Source organism: Diadema antillarum, unplaced genomic scaffold, assembly GCF_040938485.1.
Source record: "Diadema antillarum isolate AM-2024a unplaced genomic scaffold, OU_Dant_1.0 seq00000699_RagTag, whole genome shotgun sequence".
Taxonomy (NCBI): domain Eukaryota; kingdom Metazoa; phylum Echinodermata; class Echinoidea; order Diadematoida; family Diadematidae; genus Diadema; species Diadema antillarum.
The window spans coordinates 379,464-400,051 of record NW_027271604.1 but is presented as its reverse complement, the minus strand read 5'-3'; the positions used below and the strand labels follow the sequence as shown (position 1 = coordinate 400,051).

The window sequence follows — 20,588 nt, the reverse complement described above, 5'->3', positions numbered from 1 at the left end:
CGGCCTTTGTCAGTGGAAGTGTATATTTAAACAAGCACGTCTGAAGGAACCACAGATATCTGGAAACCATTATTTTCCTTCTTGGAGTGTCTCTCGTTTTCTCGAGTATAAGAGGGATTTGTGTACAGGTAGACATTGTGCCACCGGGACTGATAATAAAGACTTACGGACGGCATAGAAATGGCGTATATTGTGTTTGCGAGGGGTGATCAATAGTTAACATGAGCCCAGGCATCATCGGTTTTTGACGTGGAGGCAAGAATAGGGTCACACCCCACAATGACGTCATAACACACACCTGCAAATATTATACCCTCGTATCATCTATGTCTCTTTAGAGCTGATCATTCCCCATTAAATCAACCATAATAATAGTATGTATCTGCACGACAACTGAACTGCGTAAACATCTAACCATAAGGGAATTTCTTTCAACTCTGCAATTTCAGCACCTGGTTACTTAGCTAATTTCACGGAAATACCATCATCTTAGTTTGGAGAGAAGAGCCTCAACAGGGAGACTCGGACAGCCGAAATAGAGTGGATTTGTCGAATTTCATGCTTCCTGCGCAAACCTTCTTTGAGCAGGAGCTGCTGTCCCAAGGCGGGTATCGTGTGCATCACATGAGCCTGTTGGTGGGCCACTGACCTGACGTGACTCTTTTGTGAGTGGCATCCATAGACGCTAATGACAGGTAACAGTGCTAACAGTCTGGGTAAATATCGTAAGAATTACCTCCCTATAAATCCTTCCTTGGATTGCTATACGCCAAAAGTGTACACAGCGAAACTGGCTCAATCACGTTTAACTCCACCAACGACTCCTGGACATTTTATTCTGACATGATGGACATTCCTCCGAGAGGATATTTTCTTTCAGTCTTTTAAGATTTGAAGAGGATTTTTTTGTTGTTGTTGTTGTTCATTTCGTGCTGCTATTCCTGTCGTTAATCTCCACCGATTATTAAACGCAAAGGTCAATCTAAGGACACCGGAGAAAGAAAATCCACATGACCTGGATTTCTGTATTCAGCGAGAGCGTGTCGTGCATCGACCTTAAAATAAGTCAAACATGATACCACCTTCTCCCGCCTCCGTGAAGCTGGATTCTTGGCGGTTAACGTGGTAGGTAACGAATTGATAGGCACCCCGTGAATTTTACGCGACCTTGGACAAGACAAGTGAATGATTCTGAAAGGAAAGGACAAAAAGAACCAATATTGTCTTCTCGGCTGGTGGTATCGCTTTGGGTTTATTCAAAGTACAATTCAGCCTTTTGTGTGTGGAGACCCTTACTCCCTTTTTCTTTCTTTTCTTTTTCTTCGTTTGTCAGGAGCTCTCGATTCTTCCAGTGCCTCCCGGCTGGTCATTTATCTCCAACACAACCGCAGAACATTAAACAGTCATAGCATTGTGCGAGTTCTGAATGGCACATCCTTCTTCATACCATTAGAGAAGACCAACTGACTTGCCTCTTGTCGCGTAAAGTCCACAAGTTCAGAGTAATATTTCTCGTCTGACAATCCCCGCCTCTTTTCTCCTCTTTCTATGTGTGTCTGGAGTAGTTTGGAAGGAACGACGGCACCCGTCGACATTTAGCGGACGTCCGCCCGAAGAGAAACGGTGACCCGAGAGACCCAATAATCGTGCAATATCAAGTTTTTATAGTCCGCCTGTCGCCCGTTCGTCTCGGGCTTTGTTCGACTCGCATGCCTCCGCGACCCAAACCCGCTTTTTTGGGGGAAGAAGAATAAGAAAGGAAAAACAGAATCACGATTTTGGGGCCAAGAAATCACATCCTGAGGGGCACGAATGATCCCCAGATGAACAGTTTATTCTCTCCATGAGCACATTTTGGAACATGCTGAACTGCCTCGCACTCCCCACCCACCCCCTTCCATTCCCTGACTGATCGTTCGATTTTGATGCAGGACCCGGCTCCTTCCACGGTTGACACACTTATTGTATCCGGTGGCACCTATCACGATGGATTTATCGCACTTGGATAAGTGATTGATGTTATTTTCATCAGGAGTATCAGAGTATCAACTTTCTTTTCTCTATTCTTTTAAAATCATCCCGCTGACGATTGTCTACGACTCATACGACTGCAGCGGATGTATAGAAGACTATACAGTGACGGAACAGTTATTGAGATGTAGGACATTTTGCTACGATTTCCTTTTCTTTGCTATTTCGATGCCATTCCGCGTTACCTGTCGAATTTACCACACATGGCCTAGCTTGTTTTGAGATTAGCGCAGGGGGAGTAATGTTATCGATTCTCCGGGGTTTGCAGCTGTATAACATCACCCAGCGCAGCCTCGGTCTATAGGAAAGGACCTTTAAAGATGTCAACAAAAGGAACCGCTTCAATAGAAGGTTAAAGGCGTAAATCGAAGACGGCAAATATCCGCAGGTGAACTTTACGTTATACGAAAATAGCAGCACACTGCCTGCCGCTCACCACGGACGAACCTCAACGCGATATTCTTGTTAACAGACAGGTAACACTTCGTGGATTTACTCGTACGGGACCCCGGTATCACATGTCGTGTAGCTTTTTTCCTCTTTACTTCAATACTACAAGCAGGTAGATTTTCATATGGTCAAGCGATGTATAATAACGGAAGGCGGCATTCCAGGTGATCGCACACGCAAACTTTACCCTCTGCTACTGCGGATGTTTTGTGACCACAGTGACCAATGAGTTGATGACCCTTTTCTGTGACCAATCCGAGGACGCATTTTTGTACGACATATCTGCACATTTTACCAACGTCGTGGGCGATCCACTTTTCCGGGCCTAAATGCACGAGAATTCCAAGATGACGTCACGTAATATACGTCACCGTAGCAACGGGACAGTCGGCATGATTCCCGAGTGCAAGATTGCTCTGCTGGGTAGTCCCGGAGTCGGGAAATCAGGTGAGATAATAAACATATAAATATGAAAGTGTGTGTGTGTCTGTCTGTCTGTCTGTGTGTCTGTCCGTCTGTCTTTCTGTGTGTATGTATGTGGGCCAGTGCCTGGTGGCCGATATTAAGTAAGCAAACATACGAGCATTCAAAGAACCATATATGAGGACACTCATTGTCACATGAACACACAGACACATAAAGCACACACAGACGCGGACACACACACATAGTTGGTACACACACAGATACCACAGGATTTCCCAGCAAAATATGGTAACAACAGAAATGAGGCATCACTGCTGAAAGTACCGTTAAGTTTAAGTTATTTTCATTTTGTATTGACTTCATTAGGAATCATTGTATCAATTATCAATTGAAAGAAGATGAAGGAAAAACATTTTGTATTCTCCCACACCTTTTCTGCAGCAGAGAACGATGAAAATCTAGGAAGGGTCGAGTAAATGTTATTCATCACACATCAAAATCAAATTGATGAAAGTTCTGTGATTTGTTGAGAGCCAGAAGGTGTTGATACCCCCTTAAAAATAGTCTATGGGACATTTACATTGTACACCTTTCTGCCTCTGAACCGATTAGGGTCTTGTTTGTGTAACGTGGTATGGTAGCAATACGCTCAAGCAGACGTGATGTAGCATTAAACTGTGAATGTCGTTGAGCTGCTGTTACAAACGGCCTAGTCACATGAGTTATATTTCTGTGATCAGACCTTTCGACTGCAGACGTACTATGACGGGGGTGCACGTGTTAATGACTACTCGTGTGTACAGGATGTGACACGCGGATTTATTTTGACACACTTGATGTATGTCCACCATCGTTTATCATTGAAACCAAAACAGCAGCGCGCTACGAAAATAACCAGGACGTGACAACTCAATGCTTTTCTCTAATAGCTTTCTCTTTCTCTTTCTCATAAACTCTACCACACTAGCACACATTCACGTACGAACACACGCACACGCACGCACACACACACGCACACACACACACACACACACCGCACAACATATACGCACATACGCACATTAAACCCTGGCGTTATAACTGACTTGTAAATACGTGCACATTGTAATACCACTTCGTAGTAGTACATTGTACCAGTGATTAGCTGAACAGCATGCACAAAGATTATTGTGGATGTTTTCTACCTGTTCATTTAGTATGTTCATTCAGAGCAGTAGGCTACCCCCGGCATATGAGGCCATAATTTCTTTCTTTTTATTTTTGCTACCATTTAGATTTTTTTTCCTGTATTTCCATGGTCCAAACTCTTCTCATGGCTGGTATATAGGCCGAGGAGAATACACCGATGACTGAGTATTGTATTCCACATATTTTATATGGAGGATTTTTGAAAATACAATTCTGTATACAGTTCATGATTATCAAGTTTGATTTTATAGACGACTTACAGTCGTTCAGTATAAAGCATGAAATTAATGAGTGACATTTAGAGTGACATGATTATCGCGTGTTGTGGCACAATTTGCTGGATGAGTTATAAATTTAGATCGGTATAACCATGGGGATACTGCTGCATACCATCTACACCGACACTGCAAACAGCGATGCGTTACATTCAATCCAATTCAATTCAATTCAATTCAAATTTTATTTCATTTTTTGAAAAGAACATAGACTTTTCACTTACCTTATAGTAACAGAGAATAAGGTTGCATAAGCAAAACAAAGTAAACTGAGAAGAATATAATTGTGGAACCTTGTAGTAATAATACGTTGTAATGAGAACTGAAGTGATGAAGACGAAATACAATAAGTAAACTTCAAAAAATGATGGAATTCTCGGGAAACTTTGACTTTGAGGAGTTTGTTGTTTCCATTCACGCCGCTGCAAGAAAAAAACAAACAAACGGTCAAATCACCTGATTGGAGACTGAAAACTCCGCTAAGTTTTAGACCCATTAAACATGCCCATTACATCTTCATATCAAAGTGTGCAGTAACAATCGGACACCAAAGTATCACACACACACACACACAAACACACACATGTGCACTTCTCGCTTTTTAAACAAAGTGACAAACACAGAAACACACACACTTATATACACCAAGAAGTATTAGGAAGGCGCAGTGCAACTTGGCAAAAAAGAAGAAGACAGAAACAGATTAACATTGCGATTAGGTAATTTCCAGAGAGCCCCAAAATTGTTGTAACTTACAATTTTCCATTGGCTCATAACATTATCTTTGTTGCGTCCTTGAATCTGCATCACAAATAAATGTATGATTTATTCCTGAGCCGCGTTTAGAGCATCAGTTACACTGTATTGTCTTTTTGTTTTTCTACGCTCGAGCAGCGATGCTTTTCTACACATCAATTTGGCGCCGGAACAAAAGCTCAAAGACAGCAGGCGATGATTGTGTATGTGAGTTGGGGGTCTTCGCTCAACGACTGATAACAAAACAAGATGCAAGGTGCAATTTGCTGCACGGTTAGGGACGGAGAGAATGGTGAGGCAGGGACGAGGTTCTACCACTCCTTTCTCCCTGCACCTGCTCACCTGAATTCCACGAACACGTAATGCGTTGTGTTCTGCATGAAAAGTTATAAAGGTGTTACACCACTCTTCTCTTGTTTGGGCAATGGGCAGGGGACCAATTAGCCCTTGGTGTACAATGCCTTATTTTCCTGGCTGAAAAGAACAAGAGTTACTCAGCAGAATTGCAGGGCTTCTCGCAAGCTTTCTTATTTGAAGGCACCCTCCCCCTCGCTCTCTTTATTTCACACAAATACACAACGACAAAAACAGCGCAATTATATCCTTTTATAGGCAGAAACAGTTTACTCCAGGTCATGTCGAAGCGTCATGCTTAACAAATTTGTGTTCGTACACTCCTCGTTTTCCTCATAGAAGTAACGAACAGGACTCTTTACAGGAGTGACCATAACTCTCATCACACGCGTCCATTATATTATCAACAAACCCACAGACACAGACAGGTAACTTGCGACCGGCATCGAACGCTCCAAAGCTTCAAACTAATTTCGACATTTGCACACATGCACACTTATTGATTATACGCTCATATTTCATATGGAAACATGCATGCATGCACATGTATACGTACATAGAATTCATACGTTGGCTCTCCCGTCTCCCTGGTCTCACAAAGCGCCTGGTACCTCTTTGGTCTCACCAAGGTAAAGGAGTTCCGCGATGTTAGACTTTGTCAGAGGCAAGTGGAGATTGGATTTTATATCGGAACTGGCAGAAAGACGAAGAAAGACAATTCTAAACGAAACAAGCAAAACTTTTATTCATGCATAATACTAGACTGATCTCAGCCCAGCAAAGAGGGCCACCATGTACACTTTCATACGGAGTCTCCTTGAGTCGTTTTGGCCATTGGTAAGAGTCATCGCTTGGATTTGTTCTCGTCTTTTTCACGAGATTAAATTTAAGTGATTACCACAGCCTAGTTCTGTCGTCCAGTGAAGCTTGGATGCAAGATATGATTGTCAGAAATAATGAGCTGGGTTCAGGCTCAGAATGGTGTACTTCGTGTGACGATATATAGCTTTTGAAGGAGGGTATAAGCAAAAGCCGTAATGAAACTTGGTCAGTTATCAATCGTGGAAAAAAAAAATCTGTACGTGACAGCTAAGTGTGTTATGATAGTCTCTATATTCTCACGTCACTTTCCATTCATTGTTGTTTTGTTGCAAAATTAAGCATCGACAAATTTTCTTTAAAGTTTAAATCAGGCATCAGTTAAATAACTTTATTATTCACCCTATATAAGCAACGCAATCTGCCATCTCAATCTATGTTTTTTTTTTTCCAATGATAGAATACTTTCTAAAAACTGATATACCTCAGGCGAGTCATGAAAACGTAAAGCAATAGCACTATCTGAAACCCCTATATCTTGTGGTGGGAAGGGGGACTTTACCCATCTCTTGCTTCTTCCACCCCCCCCCCTTCTCTCTCCTAGATAAAAGAAAGGTGTGAGGTTCTCATCTTGCGCTCGTCACCCTTTGCCATCAAACCACAAGCAGCCTTGCGTTTTGAATGCATGTATTATAATGTAACCCGGACAGACATTGCACCGTGTGTGACCCCAGTAAAACAGTAACACCTCATCCACCTTAGTCCACCTTAGTCCATGTGTCCGTGCAGACGCCAGCTCATTTGACGTATCCATAGAACGCCACTGTGTTGATATAATTGCTTAAATCCTTGACCGAAAGATCGGTCTGTATCTGGTCGTCGGGGATAATTATGTTCCGCGCAGACTGCGTCTGCCTTCACGGATCCCCTCCTATATGAGGAGAGCGATAACGTCAAAAACATGAAAAGACTCCTCCGGACAGACGGATCTTTCTGTCTACTTAAATCCATGCTTCCCAACCAATGGGCCCTGGAGCTCCTCGCCGCGATGTTGGCCAAAAATTAAGTAAAAAGATTCGTATTCGATCAAGCTAAAGGAGCTAAAGCCGGCCTCGGGTTAAAAAGAAAAGAAAGAAAGGAAAGAAAGATGAGAATCGCGGGCTTAAATGACCGCTATATTTTGTGTGATTCTCAAAGCTTTTGACCGATTTCTCAGAAATCAATCATTAATATAGTGCTTACTGAACTGATGTTATAGTAAACATCTTCTTTTACATGAAGTATGCATCCCTTTATAAATAGCGATATTAGTATGTGAAGAATATTACTTGAACGTTGTTGTCTTGAGTGTTAAGGTTATTCGTGTGGACTCGAGAGAGCTGTATATAAATCTTGCTCACTTTGCACACTTAGTCCGGAACGCGTGAAAACATCGTAAACAATTTGTCGACTTTCGGAAAGGGTTTTGTTTTATGGTATCTTATATCAAGGCTTTGTAGAATTCTTTTGATTTATGGCAACTTGATGCTGACATCATAACTTTTTGGGGAGGGGGAAGACAAACGAATTATGAAGTGATGAGAGACTGGTTATCGCCAATGGTAATGGGAAGGTCGTGTCAACTTCATGGGTGAGGGTGTTCGATTAAAGAGCTTGTGAGTGAAATATTATTTGTATACATACACATACAGACACCACACGCGCGCGCACACACGCACGCGCGCACACACACACACACACACACACATACAAATACATACATACATACATAGAGCCTACATATTCATATTTATGAAATATATACATATGTACCTGCCACTCACGAATCAAGTGATTTAATGAAGCACGCGATTTGGGAATCAATTCTTAATTGCTTCCTACATTTCTCTTGGTATGAATATGAAGAGATAGTTCTATTATACGAATGTTTAATATGAAAATGAAAATTGAATGAATAAAAATAATAACTCTCAAGAAAGGAGTGCGTCGTCTGCCACTCATATTTTTATCACTCTCGCGTCGTACATGGCTGCTTTGAGTCTCCAATTTGTTCATCTTCTCAGAGCGAGGTTATGGATTGATGCGTGCGCGTCACTCATTCACAACGTGTGTGCAGATTGGCGGCGTGCCTACGTCCTCAGTGCAACCCTGGTTCTCATCAGGTGTGCAGACCCCGTGTAGAGCCAGATGTTATTAGTAACCCAACGTGCAATTGATGCAAAAAAAGAAAAAAAAAAGGAGCCAGTTTAGCGATGCCGTAATCTCGACTAGGCCGTGCATAGGCAGGGCAGGGCGGAGGAACTGTGTCGAAATGATTAGCGTTGCCGTCAATGTCAGTTCCACTCTCACATTCCCGTCAATTAGCATCCAGCCAACATCTGCCCATGTGCGTAGGGCTGATGGATATCAACGCTGCAGCATGAATGGGAACGTGGTATTTGATCTATGCACCTCAAAACTGCTGGTAAGATATTGGTAATAACGCAATGCAGTATAAAAAAAAAGAAACAGCAACAACAACATAATTTTGAACACATAAATTTACAAAAATTGGCAACACATTGAAAAGGCGAAACCCTGACGCATATATCTGTAATGAAATTCCGTCGGAGTTACTCACTGTTTGTCAATAAAGCAATAATAGCCAATATGTTTAGGAGAGGCCCACTTCTGCGGGGTTGCAGAATTGACCTAATTCGTCGTTGAAAGATTTTCAGCAGCCGTTCTTCGGTTTCTTCGAGCCTTTGCACGAAACAAAATAAATCGGCAGTCATTCCTGAAGTGGGATCGAATCCGAAATGTCGAGTCGACATTTATTACAATATTAACGTACCCTTTAAAGGTCTTGTTTATCTTTGGGAGCAGTGATTTAAAAAATGTTCAAGATATCACTTTTGATACATATGTGTGGGTCAGTTATATCACAAAACATCCTACCATATAAAATTCTTGCAGTGAAGCCGAGAATATAAGGAGATATCACTATTTTTCTCATTAAACCATAACTGTATATACGGTTTAGTCTTGAAATATTTTCATTATAACTATTGTTCACATTTTGTATATTTGACAATACTTAACATCGATTATACTGGTTCAAAGTTTTACATTGGTTGTTTCTATCCCTAACTCACATTTTAGAACTATTTTGAAGCATAATGCTGGGTTTTTGTTTCATCTGCAAATGGTAAATTACGCCTTTAACCTACCATTCGGCAATCATTTTATCTCTGTTGGCGCTCTTGCGACATTAGCTGCTTTTGACGGTGACCTTTGAACTCTTTCTGTGTTCGATTTCGCTTGAGCGCGGTCAGGGTGGTTCATTGTGTACGTGAAAATTTGTCCCGTTCGTTTACAAACTGTATTCTGAAATGCGTGATCTGAAAAGACTTTGCCATAAAACTGTTGACGGAATGGCTTCCTTTTCAGTGATTAATGGGACGACTTAGCAAGAAATGACAGCCGTCAGCCCCGACTTCCAAGTTCATCATCGTCAAAATACCAACAAACGTGTCATAAATGATATATGCGTTTATCTCATTGTAGGCAGATAATCTCATTATGGCTTTGTTTAGTCTTAACTGTGTGTGTGTATGTGTGTGTGTGTGTGTGTGTGTGTGTGTGTGTGTGTGTGTGTGTGTGTGTGTGTGTGTGCTCTACACGCGGGCCAGTGCATACCTCTCAAACGAAAGATGTATTAAAAGATCTTGGTGATGGAAATGGATTTCATAAACAGCTGTTTGAGACTTGTCGTATACGATTGATTATGGAGTGAATGAAAGCGGACTAAGAGAAAGATAGTCGAGAGTTGATATGTGGAAAAATTTGTTCACGTTCTCGTATCATCATGATATTTATTTATTCATCCATATTTTTATCATTTATTTTTCTATCTATTTATTCATTTATTGATTTATTGATTGATTGATTGACTGATTGATTGATTGATTGGTTGATTCATTCATTCATTCATTCATTCATTAACTTATTTTTGCAGTCTCAAATTCCAATACATATTATGATTACCTTGAGGACAAACATTATTAGTATGACTTATACTTTTCAGCAGAATTGAGTTGTAGTCATTTTCAGCGTGTGTGTGTGTGTGTGTGTGTGTGTGCACAAGCAATGGACAATTGTGAGTTGATGACATCATCTGCTAACACTCATTTGCATATTCACTGATTGAAAATTGTTTTGCCACAATCAAAGAATCTTCATTTTCAAAATTTCATAAATTCCTCACTTTTTATTCGATTTTCACATTTTGATCCAATTTTCGCTGAAATTTATGCTTGCAAGATTCTACTCTCCCTCTTCCGATGAACTTTAAGCTGATCCAGGCTTCCTCTTTAAAGCCGTCAGTCCCATTGCGGTAGTATATTATGCTCATATATACATTGTCTAAGCGTAGGACTATAAGTGCTTCTTGGTAGCCACGTAAAATAGGAATTCAAACAGGCAAACAAACAATATTGACGAAGGAAATGTTTTGAGTTCTGACTGCCTTCCTTGGTGACCGATCGAGGCTGGGGCGGTTCCGTTCCAGATTCTCGGTATCTGGATCGGTGATTGACACGTGTATGTTCCTTGTTTACGTGAAAGTGAGGTACGGGTGGTAGACGTGATGAGCTCTGTGTGGTTTATTTCCTCATGCTGTCGATCGCGTCAAAAGTATGTTTGATGGCAGTTGAAGTAAGCTTACTCAAATTCAAAAAGATCTTAGTTCCTGCCCTGCAAGCTCGTCAGAATCGAAGTCCTTCACCTCTAATAGTACGTAAGGCTAATCGTACTTGAAGTTGACTATTTGATTGTTCTTTATTCTTGGACACACTGTTCTGAAGGTCAAAATGAGCACAGGATTGTCATTTGTTTTCCTGCGGTCATAATATTCTTCACATCCTTCGGGGAATCATTTTCTTGAGACGATAAAATCTTGCATCGTGGTTTATTGCCAACTCGTCACAACATGGCCAAAAGGAATTCAAGGTTGTTGATTGATCCATTTTATCACGCTATGCGGTTTCCGATCCATTTTTCTCTTCTTCATCATCAATTTCTGCACTTGTGCTGATTTGTTTTGCTTAGTTCACCCGCTCGAAGCTCCGTCAGCAATATTTAGGCCACTGCAACCACAGAGTTAAGTCATCTAAGCCTGAGGCAAGACTTACGTCCAAAATCAATGCCATTTTGAGATGCATAGATGTCCTTACGGGGATAATCATAAATATGCGACCCATATCAATACTTCTATAGGTTAACCCTATCACGCCCAAAGGTAAGACTACTGTGTCTAATACCAGTGAGATGTGGGGGCACTGTGGTCCGTTAAGGGTTAAGAGGCTAGACCTTTATCCCTTACTACATCCCCTCCTTTGCCTTTGGCCCAGTTACGTGACCTTTTTACTGAACTTTAATGCTCACCTGGGGTGCTTTGCTATGACTGCCCGGCGCACTGTAGACAGAGGGGGCTTTCTGACACCTCTTTGGTATACAAACATGCTCGTTGGAAGAAAGATGTTGACGTTGCTGCAAGCAGCTCAAAGTCACGTCGCTGACAAAGCAATACCTAAAAAGAAAATAAATCGACATATTTCTTCTATCCACTCATCACTTCATTTATGCATACACGCAAACACACCCACATACCCACATATGTATACATTATGTATAGGCCTTCAATAGGATAAGATGTGTGTATAAATGAATGTGTGAACATACAAAAATGATATATTTACACATTGTGTACAGGCCTAATGACATAGGCCTATAAATATACGTAATAGTTCCTTATCTACTGTTCATGTATTTATTATCATGCACCTATCTTCATATCATCATATATTATACGTTGTTTATTCATTTATTTATCTGTCTATCCATATAATAAATATTTCAGGGCTATATTTCCATGTATTTTAAACGATAAAGTGCGAGCATGGTGTCTTCGTGTGTGTGTGTGTGTGTTGTGTGTGTGTGTGCGTGCGTTATAAATCCACTCGAGAGCGTGCAAATGCTTTTCAACGTCAAAATTCACTCAGACGTCTGTCTGTCGCGTGAGCTCCCGCGACGCAGCGAGAACGTGCGCGTATTCTTTAGTTCGACTCTTTTCTGAGAAACGTCCTATTGTAGTATATATGCAGCGCAGCGATACAAATATATATCTTTTTGACAAGAGGATGTAAAAATTAAAAAAAAAAAAGAAATCTAGAGCGAGGGAAAGATCCCAATGGGTTCAAATCTCCTCTGGATCTTTCTTCAATCGGCCGTAATAGCACCTGTCAGATATCTTTCATCAAGTGCGCTGCAGCTTCCGCTATGATGTTGTGTTGTGTGTGTGTGTCTCTCGTGATACGGAGGAACTTTCAGACCATGCAATACCAAATCATAACGTCCATCTGTTCGGGTTCTCGATTCTTAAGATGATCGGCCACCCCATCATGCCGTCCTACATGCCTTCTAAAAGTTAACTCTGATGAGGCGTATACTTGATGATTTGTTTCGTCTTGATAGGAAAAGAGAATAATGATGCACCGTATATGCATTTATACTCTTTTGCTACATATGCCTACACACACACACACACACACACACGCGCGCACACACACGCACACACACACACATATATATATATATATATATATATATATATTCACATACAGAGAGTGCGGAAATTGCAGAGAAGGGAGAGAGAGAGATTATGACGATAGGTATATAATCTCCGTAATGTTGGAATATGAACAGCTGGTAAGGAAGGTATGTTTGCTTCCCCTTTAAAGAAACCTGTACTGACATTTTCTACTTGTCTGATAATTCTAATCTACATTTTTTGATGCCTACAACTGGAAAGAGAGGATTCTAAAACCCAGGATAAGCCTGTAATGATTTTTTGAAAAAAATGAAAACGAGCAAGCCAAGGAACGATCCACACAATTTGGCATACGTCACAGGTGCCAACCTCCGACTTTAGCAAAACGAACTAGAAAGGTTCTACACATGTCAATTTACTGATGAAATCTCACACGAAGTACTGCAAAAACTGTTATTTAGTAAAATTGCAATATGGAGCTGAAATAAACATGTTAAACAATATTTATTAATTTTTAAAAGGAATCTCTTCAAAAGCTTTTTATTTAGATCAAATTTGTGGGGAATATTCCAGATATGCAAAATGAAATTGGCATCAATGTCCGAACGTGCTGCCCATAGAAAACTGTGTGTAAGTAACGTTCCACTAACTATGCATTGATGATGAGCGATAATGGTTCGACATCACAGTTCAAACTATCTAACGAAGATGAGGACTGAGTGATTCTTAAAATCTAAATCCAAAAAATAGTCAACGGCAATCATGGTTTACGCCTAGTTAGAAGAAAACGGCACTCAGTACATATAGACTCCAGACTAGAACAAGGACTAGGACTAGTGAGCAGTCAAGGACCGAGAAGATTCTACTCGCCGCTCCGTCGACAGCTGTACGTGCACAGCGCTAATAATAGGCACAGCGTAAACGTTTAGTATGCAATACATACCCCTGCTGCTAGAACTTGAAGAAAGTCCAGACGAAAGTCCAGACTCCAAGGTCTAGCGTTGCCGCTAGAGGCCCTTGTGCTGCAGGCCCTGTTGTTTCTGTGCTGAAATTTGCAGGTAAGGTATCTGCTTTATGGATTTTCAATGTTTTTGTGGTCGAGATAAATCTCATGGTGGTCGTATTAACACCAAGGACTAACTTAGATCTAGTTTTAGTAGGACCCATACCTCGGAAGAGTGGCCCGACCACGTAGATACAAACAGTGTCACCGCTTCGCGATCCAAGCGCTGGTGTAGGCATAGTGCTAGAGTACTTCCGTATCCATGTAGATATCTCAAAATTCGCCCAACCAAATTGCACCAAAATCACAAGAAATATTTTATGACTCATGTCCACTTGCTCACGCTAATTGGAACCAAATCGCAAGTTGAGAAGCGTAAGTGAAGTTGTCGACTTTCCTGTCGTCGCTAAAAACAATCTGCTCTGTACGACTAAACAAGAGTGATCGCGGCGTAGTAGCCCTACTTGCCTGCGCACGCACAGACTGAAGTTAGCCATCTAATATCATGAGACAAATCTTTCAAGTAATCGGGAGCAAAAAATCAATTTATAAATTATTTGAGCTAAGTTGAATGAAAAATAAAGTTCGTAAATCACACAAATCGCTAAAATCATGACATTTTTTAATTTAGTTCCCGCGTGAATTCCCCGTTCGCACAGCACTAGTCGGCTAACTTCAGTTCTAGATTGTGCATATCGCGTTTACCAAGATCTCTCGTGAAGAGTGATTTTTTTTTTAGTGACAACTTGAAATTCGGCGTCAATATTGATACTTCTCGATTACCAATTTCGTTCAAATATGATACGGTATTTTGAAATATGCTTAAAAGTATATCCTGTAATTTTGGTGCGATTTGGTTCAGCGAAATTTGAGACAGCTGCATGGATAGGACAGTACACAAGTGCCGCCTGCTAGCTAAATTGGGCCTAAGCGTCGTCTGCTACTCGGCATGATTAAACGCACGCGTATGCGAGGGCTTGTAATCAGTGAAACATTTGGCACCTGTGACATCACGACATCCGGGCTCGTCAGCTCATTAGCATAATTCTCGCCCCAAAATTTCCATTTTCAACATGAAATTACGGACTAAATCGTCATGAAATTTTGATTCTGTTTGCACCGCTGGGTCTTTTAGAATTAAAAGAACAACATATAAAAAAATAAAAAAACCGGTACAATGCCCTTTTAACTCAAGTCGTCTTATTTAATCTGATCCTATATAGACGTCCGTAACCTCTTCAAAAAAAGAAATGGCTGCTGAATTGAAACGTGTTAATACGCTAAACACTCCTCCCTTTGTGTATTTCATGAGAACTATATATACTGTGTGAAATAAACCCTGCGTGACGTCAAAGGTGACGCCACCTGACGAAGTGTATAGGCCTACTTCACTTTCACTCCATTTACCAGTTTCTTTTCAGGCTTCCTTTAAGTACAATTCTACTCCAGTTTCATGTTGCCTTAAAGGGATCATATAGTTTTGGTTGAGACCTATTTCAGGTTTCTAACATTTTTTTATTGAGATAATGAGAAACTTCTTATGAAATATGAAAGAGCATGTAATTCTATGAGGAATTCAACGTTTATTTGTTAAAAATTGGTTTTAAAATGGCTGAGATATCCACAAAAAAGAGCGATTCTAATAAAGTGTGGGACCCGCACTTTATTACGATCGCTTTATTTTACTTTGTTTTTGGATATTTCAGTCATTCCAAACCCGATTTTCATCAAATAAACTTTGAATTCCTCTTAAAATGGTATACTCTGTACTGTATCACAAGTGTTTTCTTGGTATCTCGCAAAAAGTTAAAAGCCCAATTCTCATCTCCACCAATACTGTACCATCCCTTTAAAGAGATGTAAGTAAAGTCGTGCTATCAGAATGGTAGAAGAAGCTTCTCTTGTTTTTTTTGTCGAATAAGGTATGAATGATATGAACAGAAAGATTAAACAAAAAACTTATGGAACATCAAGGTCTTTCATGTTTTCGAAACACTTATATTGATATCAACTACGTCATTATGCAAAATAGGGAAGTAATTTTGTTTGTACCACCTCACATGTCTTCCACTGGCCAGCTCAAATGTCTTCACCGTTATTTATCTTTACCGTTTTCATTCATTTGCTGACAAATGAAAAAAGAAACGCTTGTAACCTTCTCGTCAAGTTGTTGTTTTTTTCTAGTAACCTATATCAATCGGTGTTTCAGGGGAAGGGGTTTGCGTTATCTAACTATTGACAAAATTATAACTTTTTAAATACTTTGCTGGGCAAACAAATGGAAGAAATGATTTCTGTTTTACATAATATATGGTTCGGAGAAATATCAATGTTCTGTTAATTCTTCCCTGAATAAGTTTGATGAAACATCTGATATTCTTGTTTGTATTATTTTTAAACTCTCGGTATCAAAATACATCAGCTTGATGGTGGTGTGGAGTTGCACTTTAAATTCTCACCGTCGACCATTTCCTGTGTATGGATGAATGACGAGATTGACATTCATAGTTACCAGTCACTCAATTGTTCTTTCCTGTCATTCTGCTCTGAAATATAATTCACGGGGGTTGGTCCCAAACCTCACGCGTGTCCCCGAGGGTCAGGCGTAGATAGACCTGAAGCAAGGTGTTGACAAATAAATATCCGACACCTTTTACGTGGCTCAACTTTTACTGGCTCTCAACTGCCTATTTTTTTCCTCTCATATAGTATAAAATCGTTCTTCATGCTTCCTTCTTTTTTTTCGGTTCATTCACTCGCCCCCGGAGCATTTTCGTTTCATGCCTTTAGAAAATGTGTCATTGTGACATTCCATTAGCCCGAAGAACGCAAACAAGCTGAGAAGCTGTTCTTCTCTCACCATCTAAAGCTCTCACCTTAAGCCTACAAAAAAAAAAAAAAAAAAAAAAAATCCAGGCAAGAATATAGCGAGAACACTTTTGTTTGACAGACTCGCATGCCACTGTGTTCGTGCAGCACCGGCTTCTGTTTGAAAGGAGAATATAAGATGCTGCCAAAGATGCGACTGAATGAAGGCAATTTTCTGCTTAACGTTAAAAAGAGTTGCTCACCGGTGCTCACTGCAAGCAAACACTCATTCACGATTCATCTTCTCGACTTACTCTTTCACACTTGTCCTTTGTCGCACCCAGTTCCTTATACAATACATTGTGCTCAATTTCTCGTGAAATTTTCTGCTTATACTTAACTGAATAATACTCGCGCCGTGCTGGTATAGACACTAAAAAAAGCTCCAAGTCCTGTGATATACTTGTCGGTATGTTTGATCTCTTCTTGAAGCGATCAACTGAAATGAACCAGTTTATCGTCTGCAAGGATGCTTTAAGTCAACCTGTTTTGGGGGGTATATGTCATTTTGGTTTGGTTAGGTTTGTTAAGTTGGGTTTTGTTTTGCTTTGTCTCGTTTTGTTTTGTTTTTATGTTTGTTTCTAAATGCTGTCAGCCGTGCTGTGATGTGATTGGCAGTTTGGATTGACAATGGTCGCCGGACCGCAGCCATGAGTTCTTAAGCGTCTCAAGGGCATTTGATGAAAACGTTTATAGGCATTAAGAAGACTGCTGAAAATGTTGGACCCTCTGCAATGATCACGACCATCTTGAACCCATGTGTACCTGAAATAAGTGGAAGTAATATGGATACAAAATACCTGTCAATCACCAGTGTGATGGAGGTGAATGTTCGCTGATTTTAAGTGACATGTCATATACAAACAATCTCAAATGTGAAGAACACACTTTCTCTAAGTCCCTGCTTAGGAAAAAAAAAAGTGAAAATTTGGGTCGAATCTAAACGGTAAAGTGTGGTTTAGCGTATTATATCAACTATAATAAGGAGATTCAGTGATAAGATACTTAATGAGATCTGGTTGTCTCATGTTATGACATTTTTGTAAACAAAAGGGCTAAATTCTGAAGTGATAATTTGGGGTAAAAGTTTATGCATCATATTATCAAAGTAAATCAAAAGTACATAAAAAAAGAAAAATCTTGTCACAGTGAGCAGGCCACACAAGGGCTTGGGGAGATGTTCGGGAGGTGCAAAATTTGATTTGATTTGATTTGATTTGATTTGATTTTTGATTTGATTTTTGATTTGATTTGATTTATTCTCTGTATGACATCATTTACAGTGTGAATTCCTTTTTAGCAATTTAATCAAACATGATACTACACATTGTAGTTAACTTCGGAGGATTTACTGATTTTAAAACGATTCCGCGTTTCTTCATTGGTGATCTTTTTGATGACCTGCGGATTCTTACCCTGAAGTTCCGTTTTTTAATATGAGACAATTCTAAGTTATTGTTAATCGTCCTATCTTGCTTTTTCGTTGGTTAAAAAGTAACACGTGGTATACTCCATCGTATTACGACATCTCATCGTGTATTGGCGTGTGCGTTAAACATACCAATGAAATATGAAATGATTATACACTGCATGTTGTTGGCTAATATCACAGTGCAGCTGGCCTAACCCCTTCCATTACCGTACCACGGTTGCGGTGAACAGTTACACATAGTCTGGTTGCTATAGAAACGGCACTGCATCCCACCGGCTAAATTGATTAATTTCATGATCCGTTCATGCAGTGGCCTATAACGGTCTCGAAGATCAATGCATGCTAGCGTATTGTCACTATATAGTTCCGCCCCGTGATTCGGGTACATGTATTATCAACGAGCCCTTGATGCCTCGTCCTGTATCCTGTCACACCGTCTCAAAACTTGCACCATCAATTTGATAGGTTTATCGTCCAAACAGTCTGCTGAAGAGGGGCATGACACCAGGGAGGTGGTTGCGTCCACCATCCTCAATTTCCAGGGTAACGTGCACGCTTTCACGTCGTAAGAGTAAACTCTTGAATGTTAGAGCTACAATGTATATTGCCATGTCATCATGGTAAATAACATTGAATAATATGAGCATTGAGGGTTGATTCTCCCTATTCATGTGGTAAATAATGAACAAACATACAGTATACATGTATTATGCACGTCCACCCTCCCCCCACGGGGTTCACGGACATTTATACACACATACCATGAAGCTATGTAGCTCCATGCACATACAGCATATTGCACAATGTCACTCTTTGTGAAATTCAGCAGTTGAGTTTTCGTCAATCTGAGCAGTTACTTAAGAACTTGAATATTCTGTATACCTAAAACATTCTACATTTAATGACGTCAGATAGAAATCAATCACCAACAACTTTTATTCTTCGTGTTCTTTTTTTTTTTTTAATGTGGTGACAATGAGATTCGCGCCTGTTTCTCAAGCCCGAAATGCCTGATAGTACTTGCATGCATTGGCGAGTTATACTGCACGATTGAGGAGAAGCAATAAGCGACTCATCCCATTCGCTTCCTACCACTTTGCTGTCCTTGATTTGGCGCTAATCGACACGAAGCCACTCCAGAAGGCTGTAATTCATTAACGAGCTCGTCCATCAAGAATCTTAACCGCTGCTCACCGAGTTCCATTGCGTATACAATTGTGATAGTCAACATGTTATTATAGAGAGGCTATTCTGATGTATTCCCTGTCCTGAGCTGCCAAGCAGCTGAGATGGTGCCTGTTGCTAGCTCTTTAATTCGCACTTCAAACTAAGAGCGAGAACCAGCTTTTTGCTTTGTTTTCTGCTCTTTAGTTTCTGCTTGCTTTCTTGTGTTTTAAAAGCTGACCATAACGCAAAGCGGCAAAATTATTTAATTTTCTGTCCTTGGTTTTGCCCTAAGGTCATCGCACTATGGGCATAACATGACTGGTATATTGTGCGTGTGTTGCTGGAATGATGATATTGCTAGTTTACCCAAAATGACATTTTCATTGTGTGGCCTTTGTCGTCATGTATATGAAGACGACGTTTGTTCCCTGTGAAACCAAGAGGGTTCTCATAAATCGCCTAGTACCCCTTGGTGAAACCACCATTCTTCAAATTGTACTCCCAAAATCTGTCGGCTTTTTGCCTCTTGGGGTAAAACTTTTGTCGTTATAGTGTTTATCTTTCTGGGTATACTACGGACTCATATTTGGAGTAAAACATGGTGGTATCCACAAAGGAGATAAACGGTGTCGAGAAAGTGGCGGTGTAATGTAAGAAGATTTGATAAGTTTAAGAAATCACCTGCTTGTTTGCATTGCCAGGTTACCGACCGGGGAGAATAGGACACGTTTTGCACCCAGAACCTAGAGTGGTGTGCACTGAGAAAAGGTCATCTCGAGTTTAAGTTTGCGGTATGAAATCAGATACAGTGATAGCCTCAGTTTCAGACGGCAATAACAATGGTTGTGTTCCTTGTATCCAAGGGGGTAGTCGGGTTGTAAGCGGTTGTGTTGTTTTTTTTTTTCAAACCAGTCAATAGCCATTCGAATCGTCAATTTCTATCGTGCACAAAATAAACAATACCCTACGTACATGTCGTCTGTAGACGTACGTTCCACTTGAATTATTTTCATTATTGCACTGATTGGTTTGCATGGCGTCATTAGTGGCATAATTACCTCCTGAAAGAGTTTCACACGAGGAACTATTGTAGCTTTTGATTACTGGAAAGATGACTGAAATTGTCGATCATTTTCACTTCGCCCTCTATGTTTCAAGCTCGAAATTGAAGAACCTACAAACCTAATGGAAAATTAATATGTACGTATAGACATCCGCAATTAATTGCCA

At 40.3% G+C, this 20,588-nt stretch overlaps 1 protein-coding gene across 1 annotated transcript in view; it reads left to right on the top strand.

Annotated features, from left to right (window-relative positions):
- Nucleotides 1–2,601: 2,601 nt before the first annotated feature.
- Nucleotides 2,602–20,588, top strand: part of LOC139737695 (ras-like protein family member 12) — a 66,770-nt gene continuing 48,783 nt past the window's right edge. Inside the window, exon 1 of the mRNA XM_071648375.1 lies at nt 2,602–2,928. Within this exon, the coding sequence (XP_071504476.1) occupies nt 2,811–2,928 (118 nt within the window). The 5' untranslated portion in view covers nt 2,602–2,810. The remainder of the gene's footprint in view (nt 2,929–20,588) is intronic.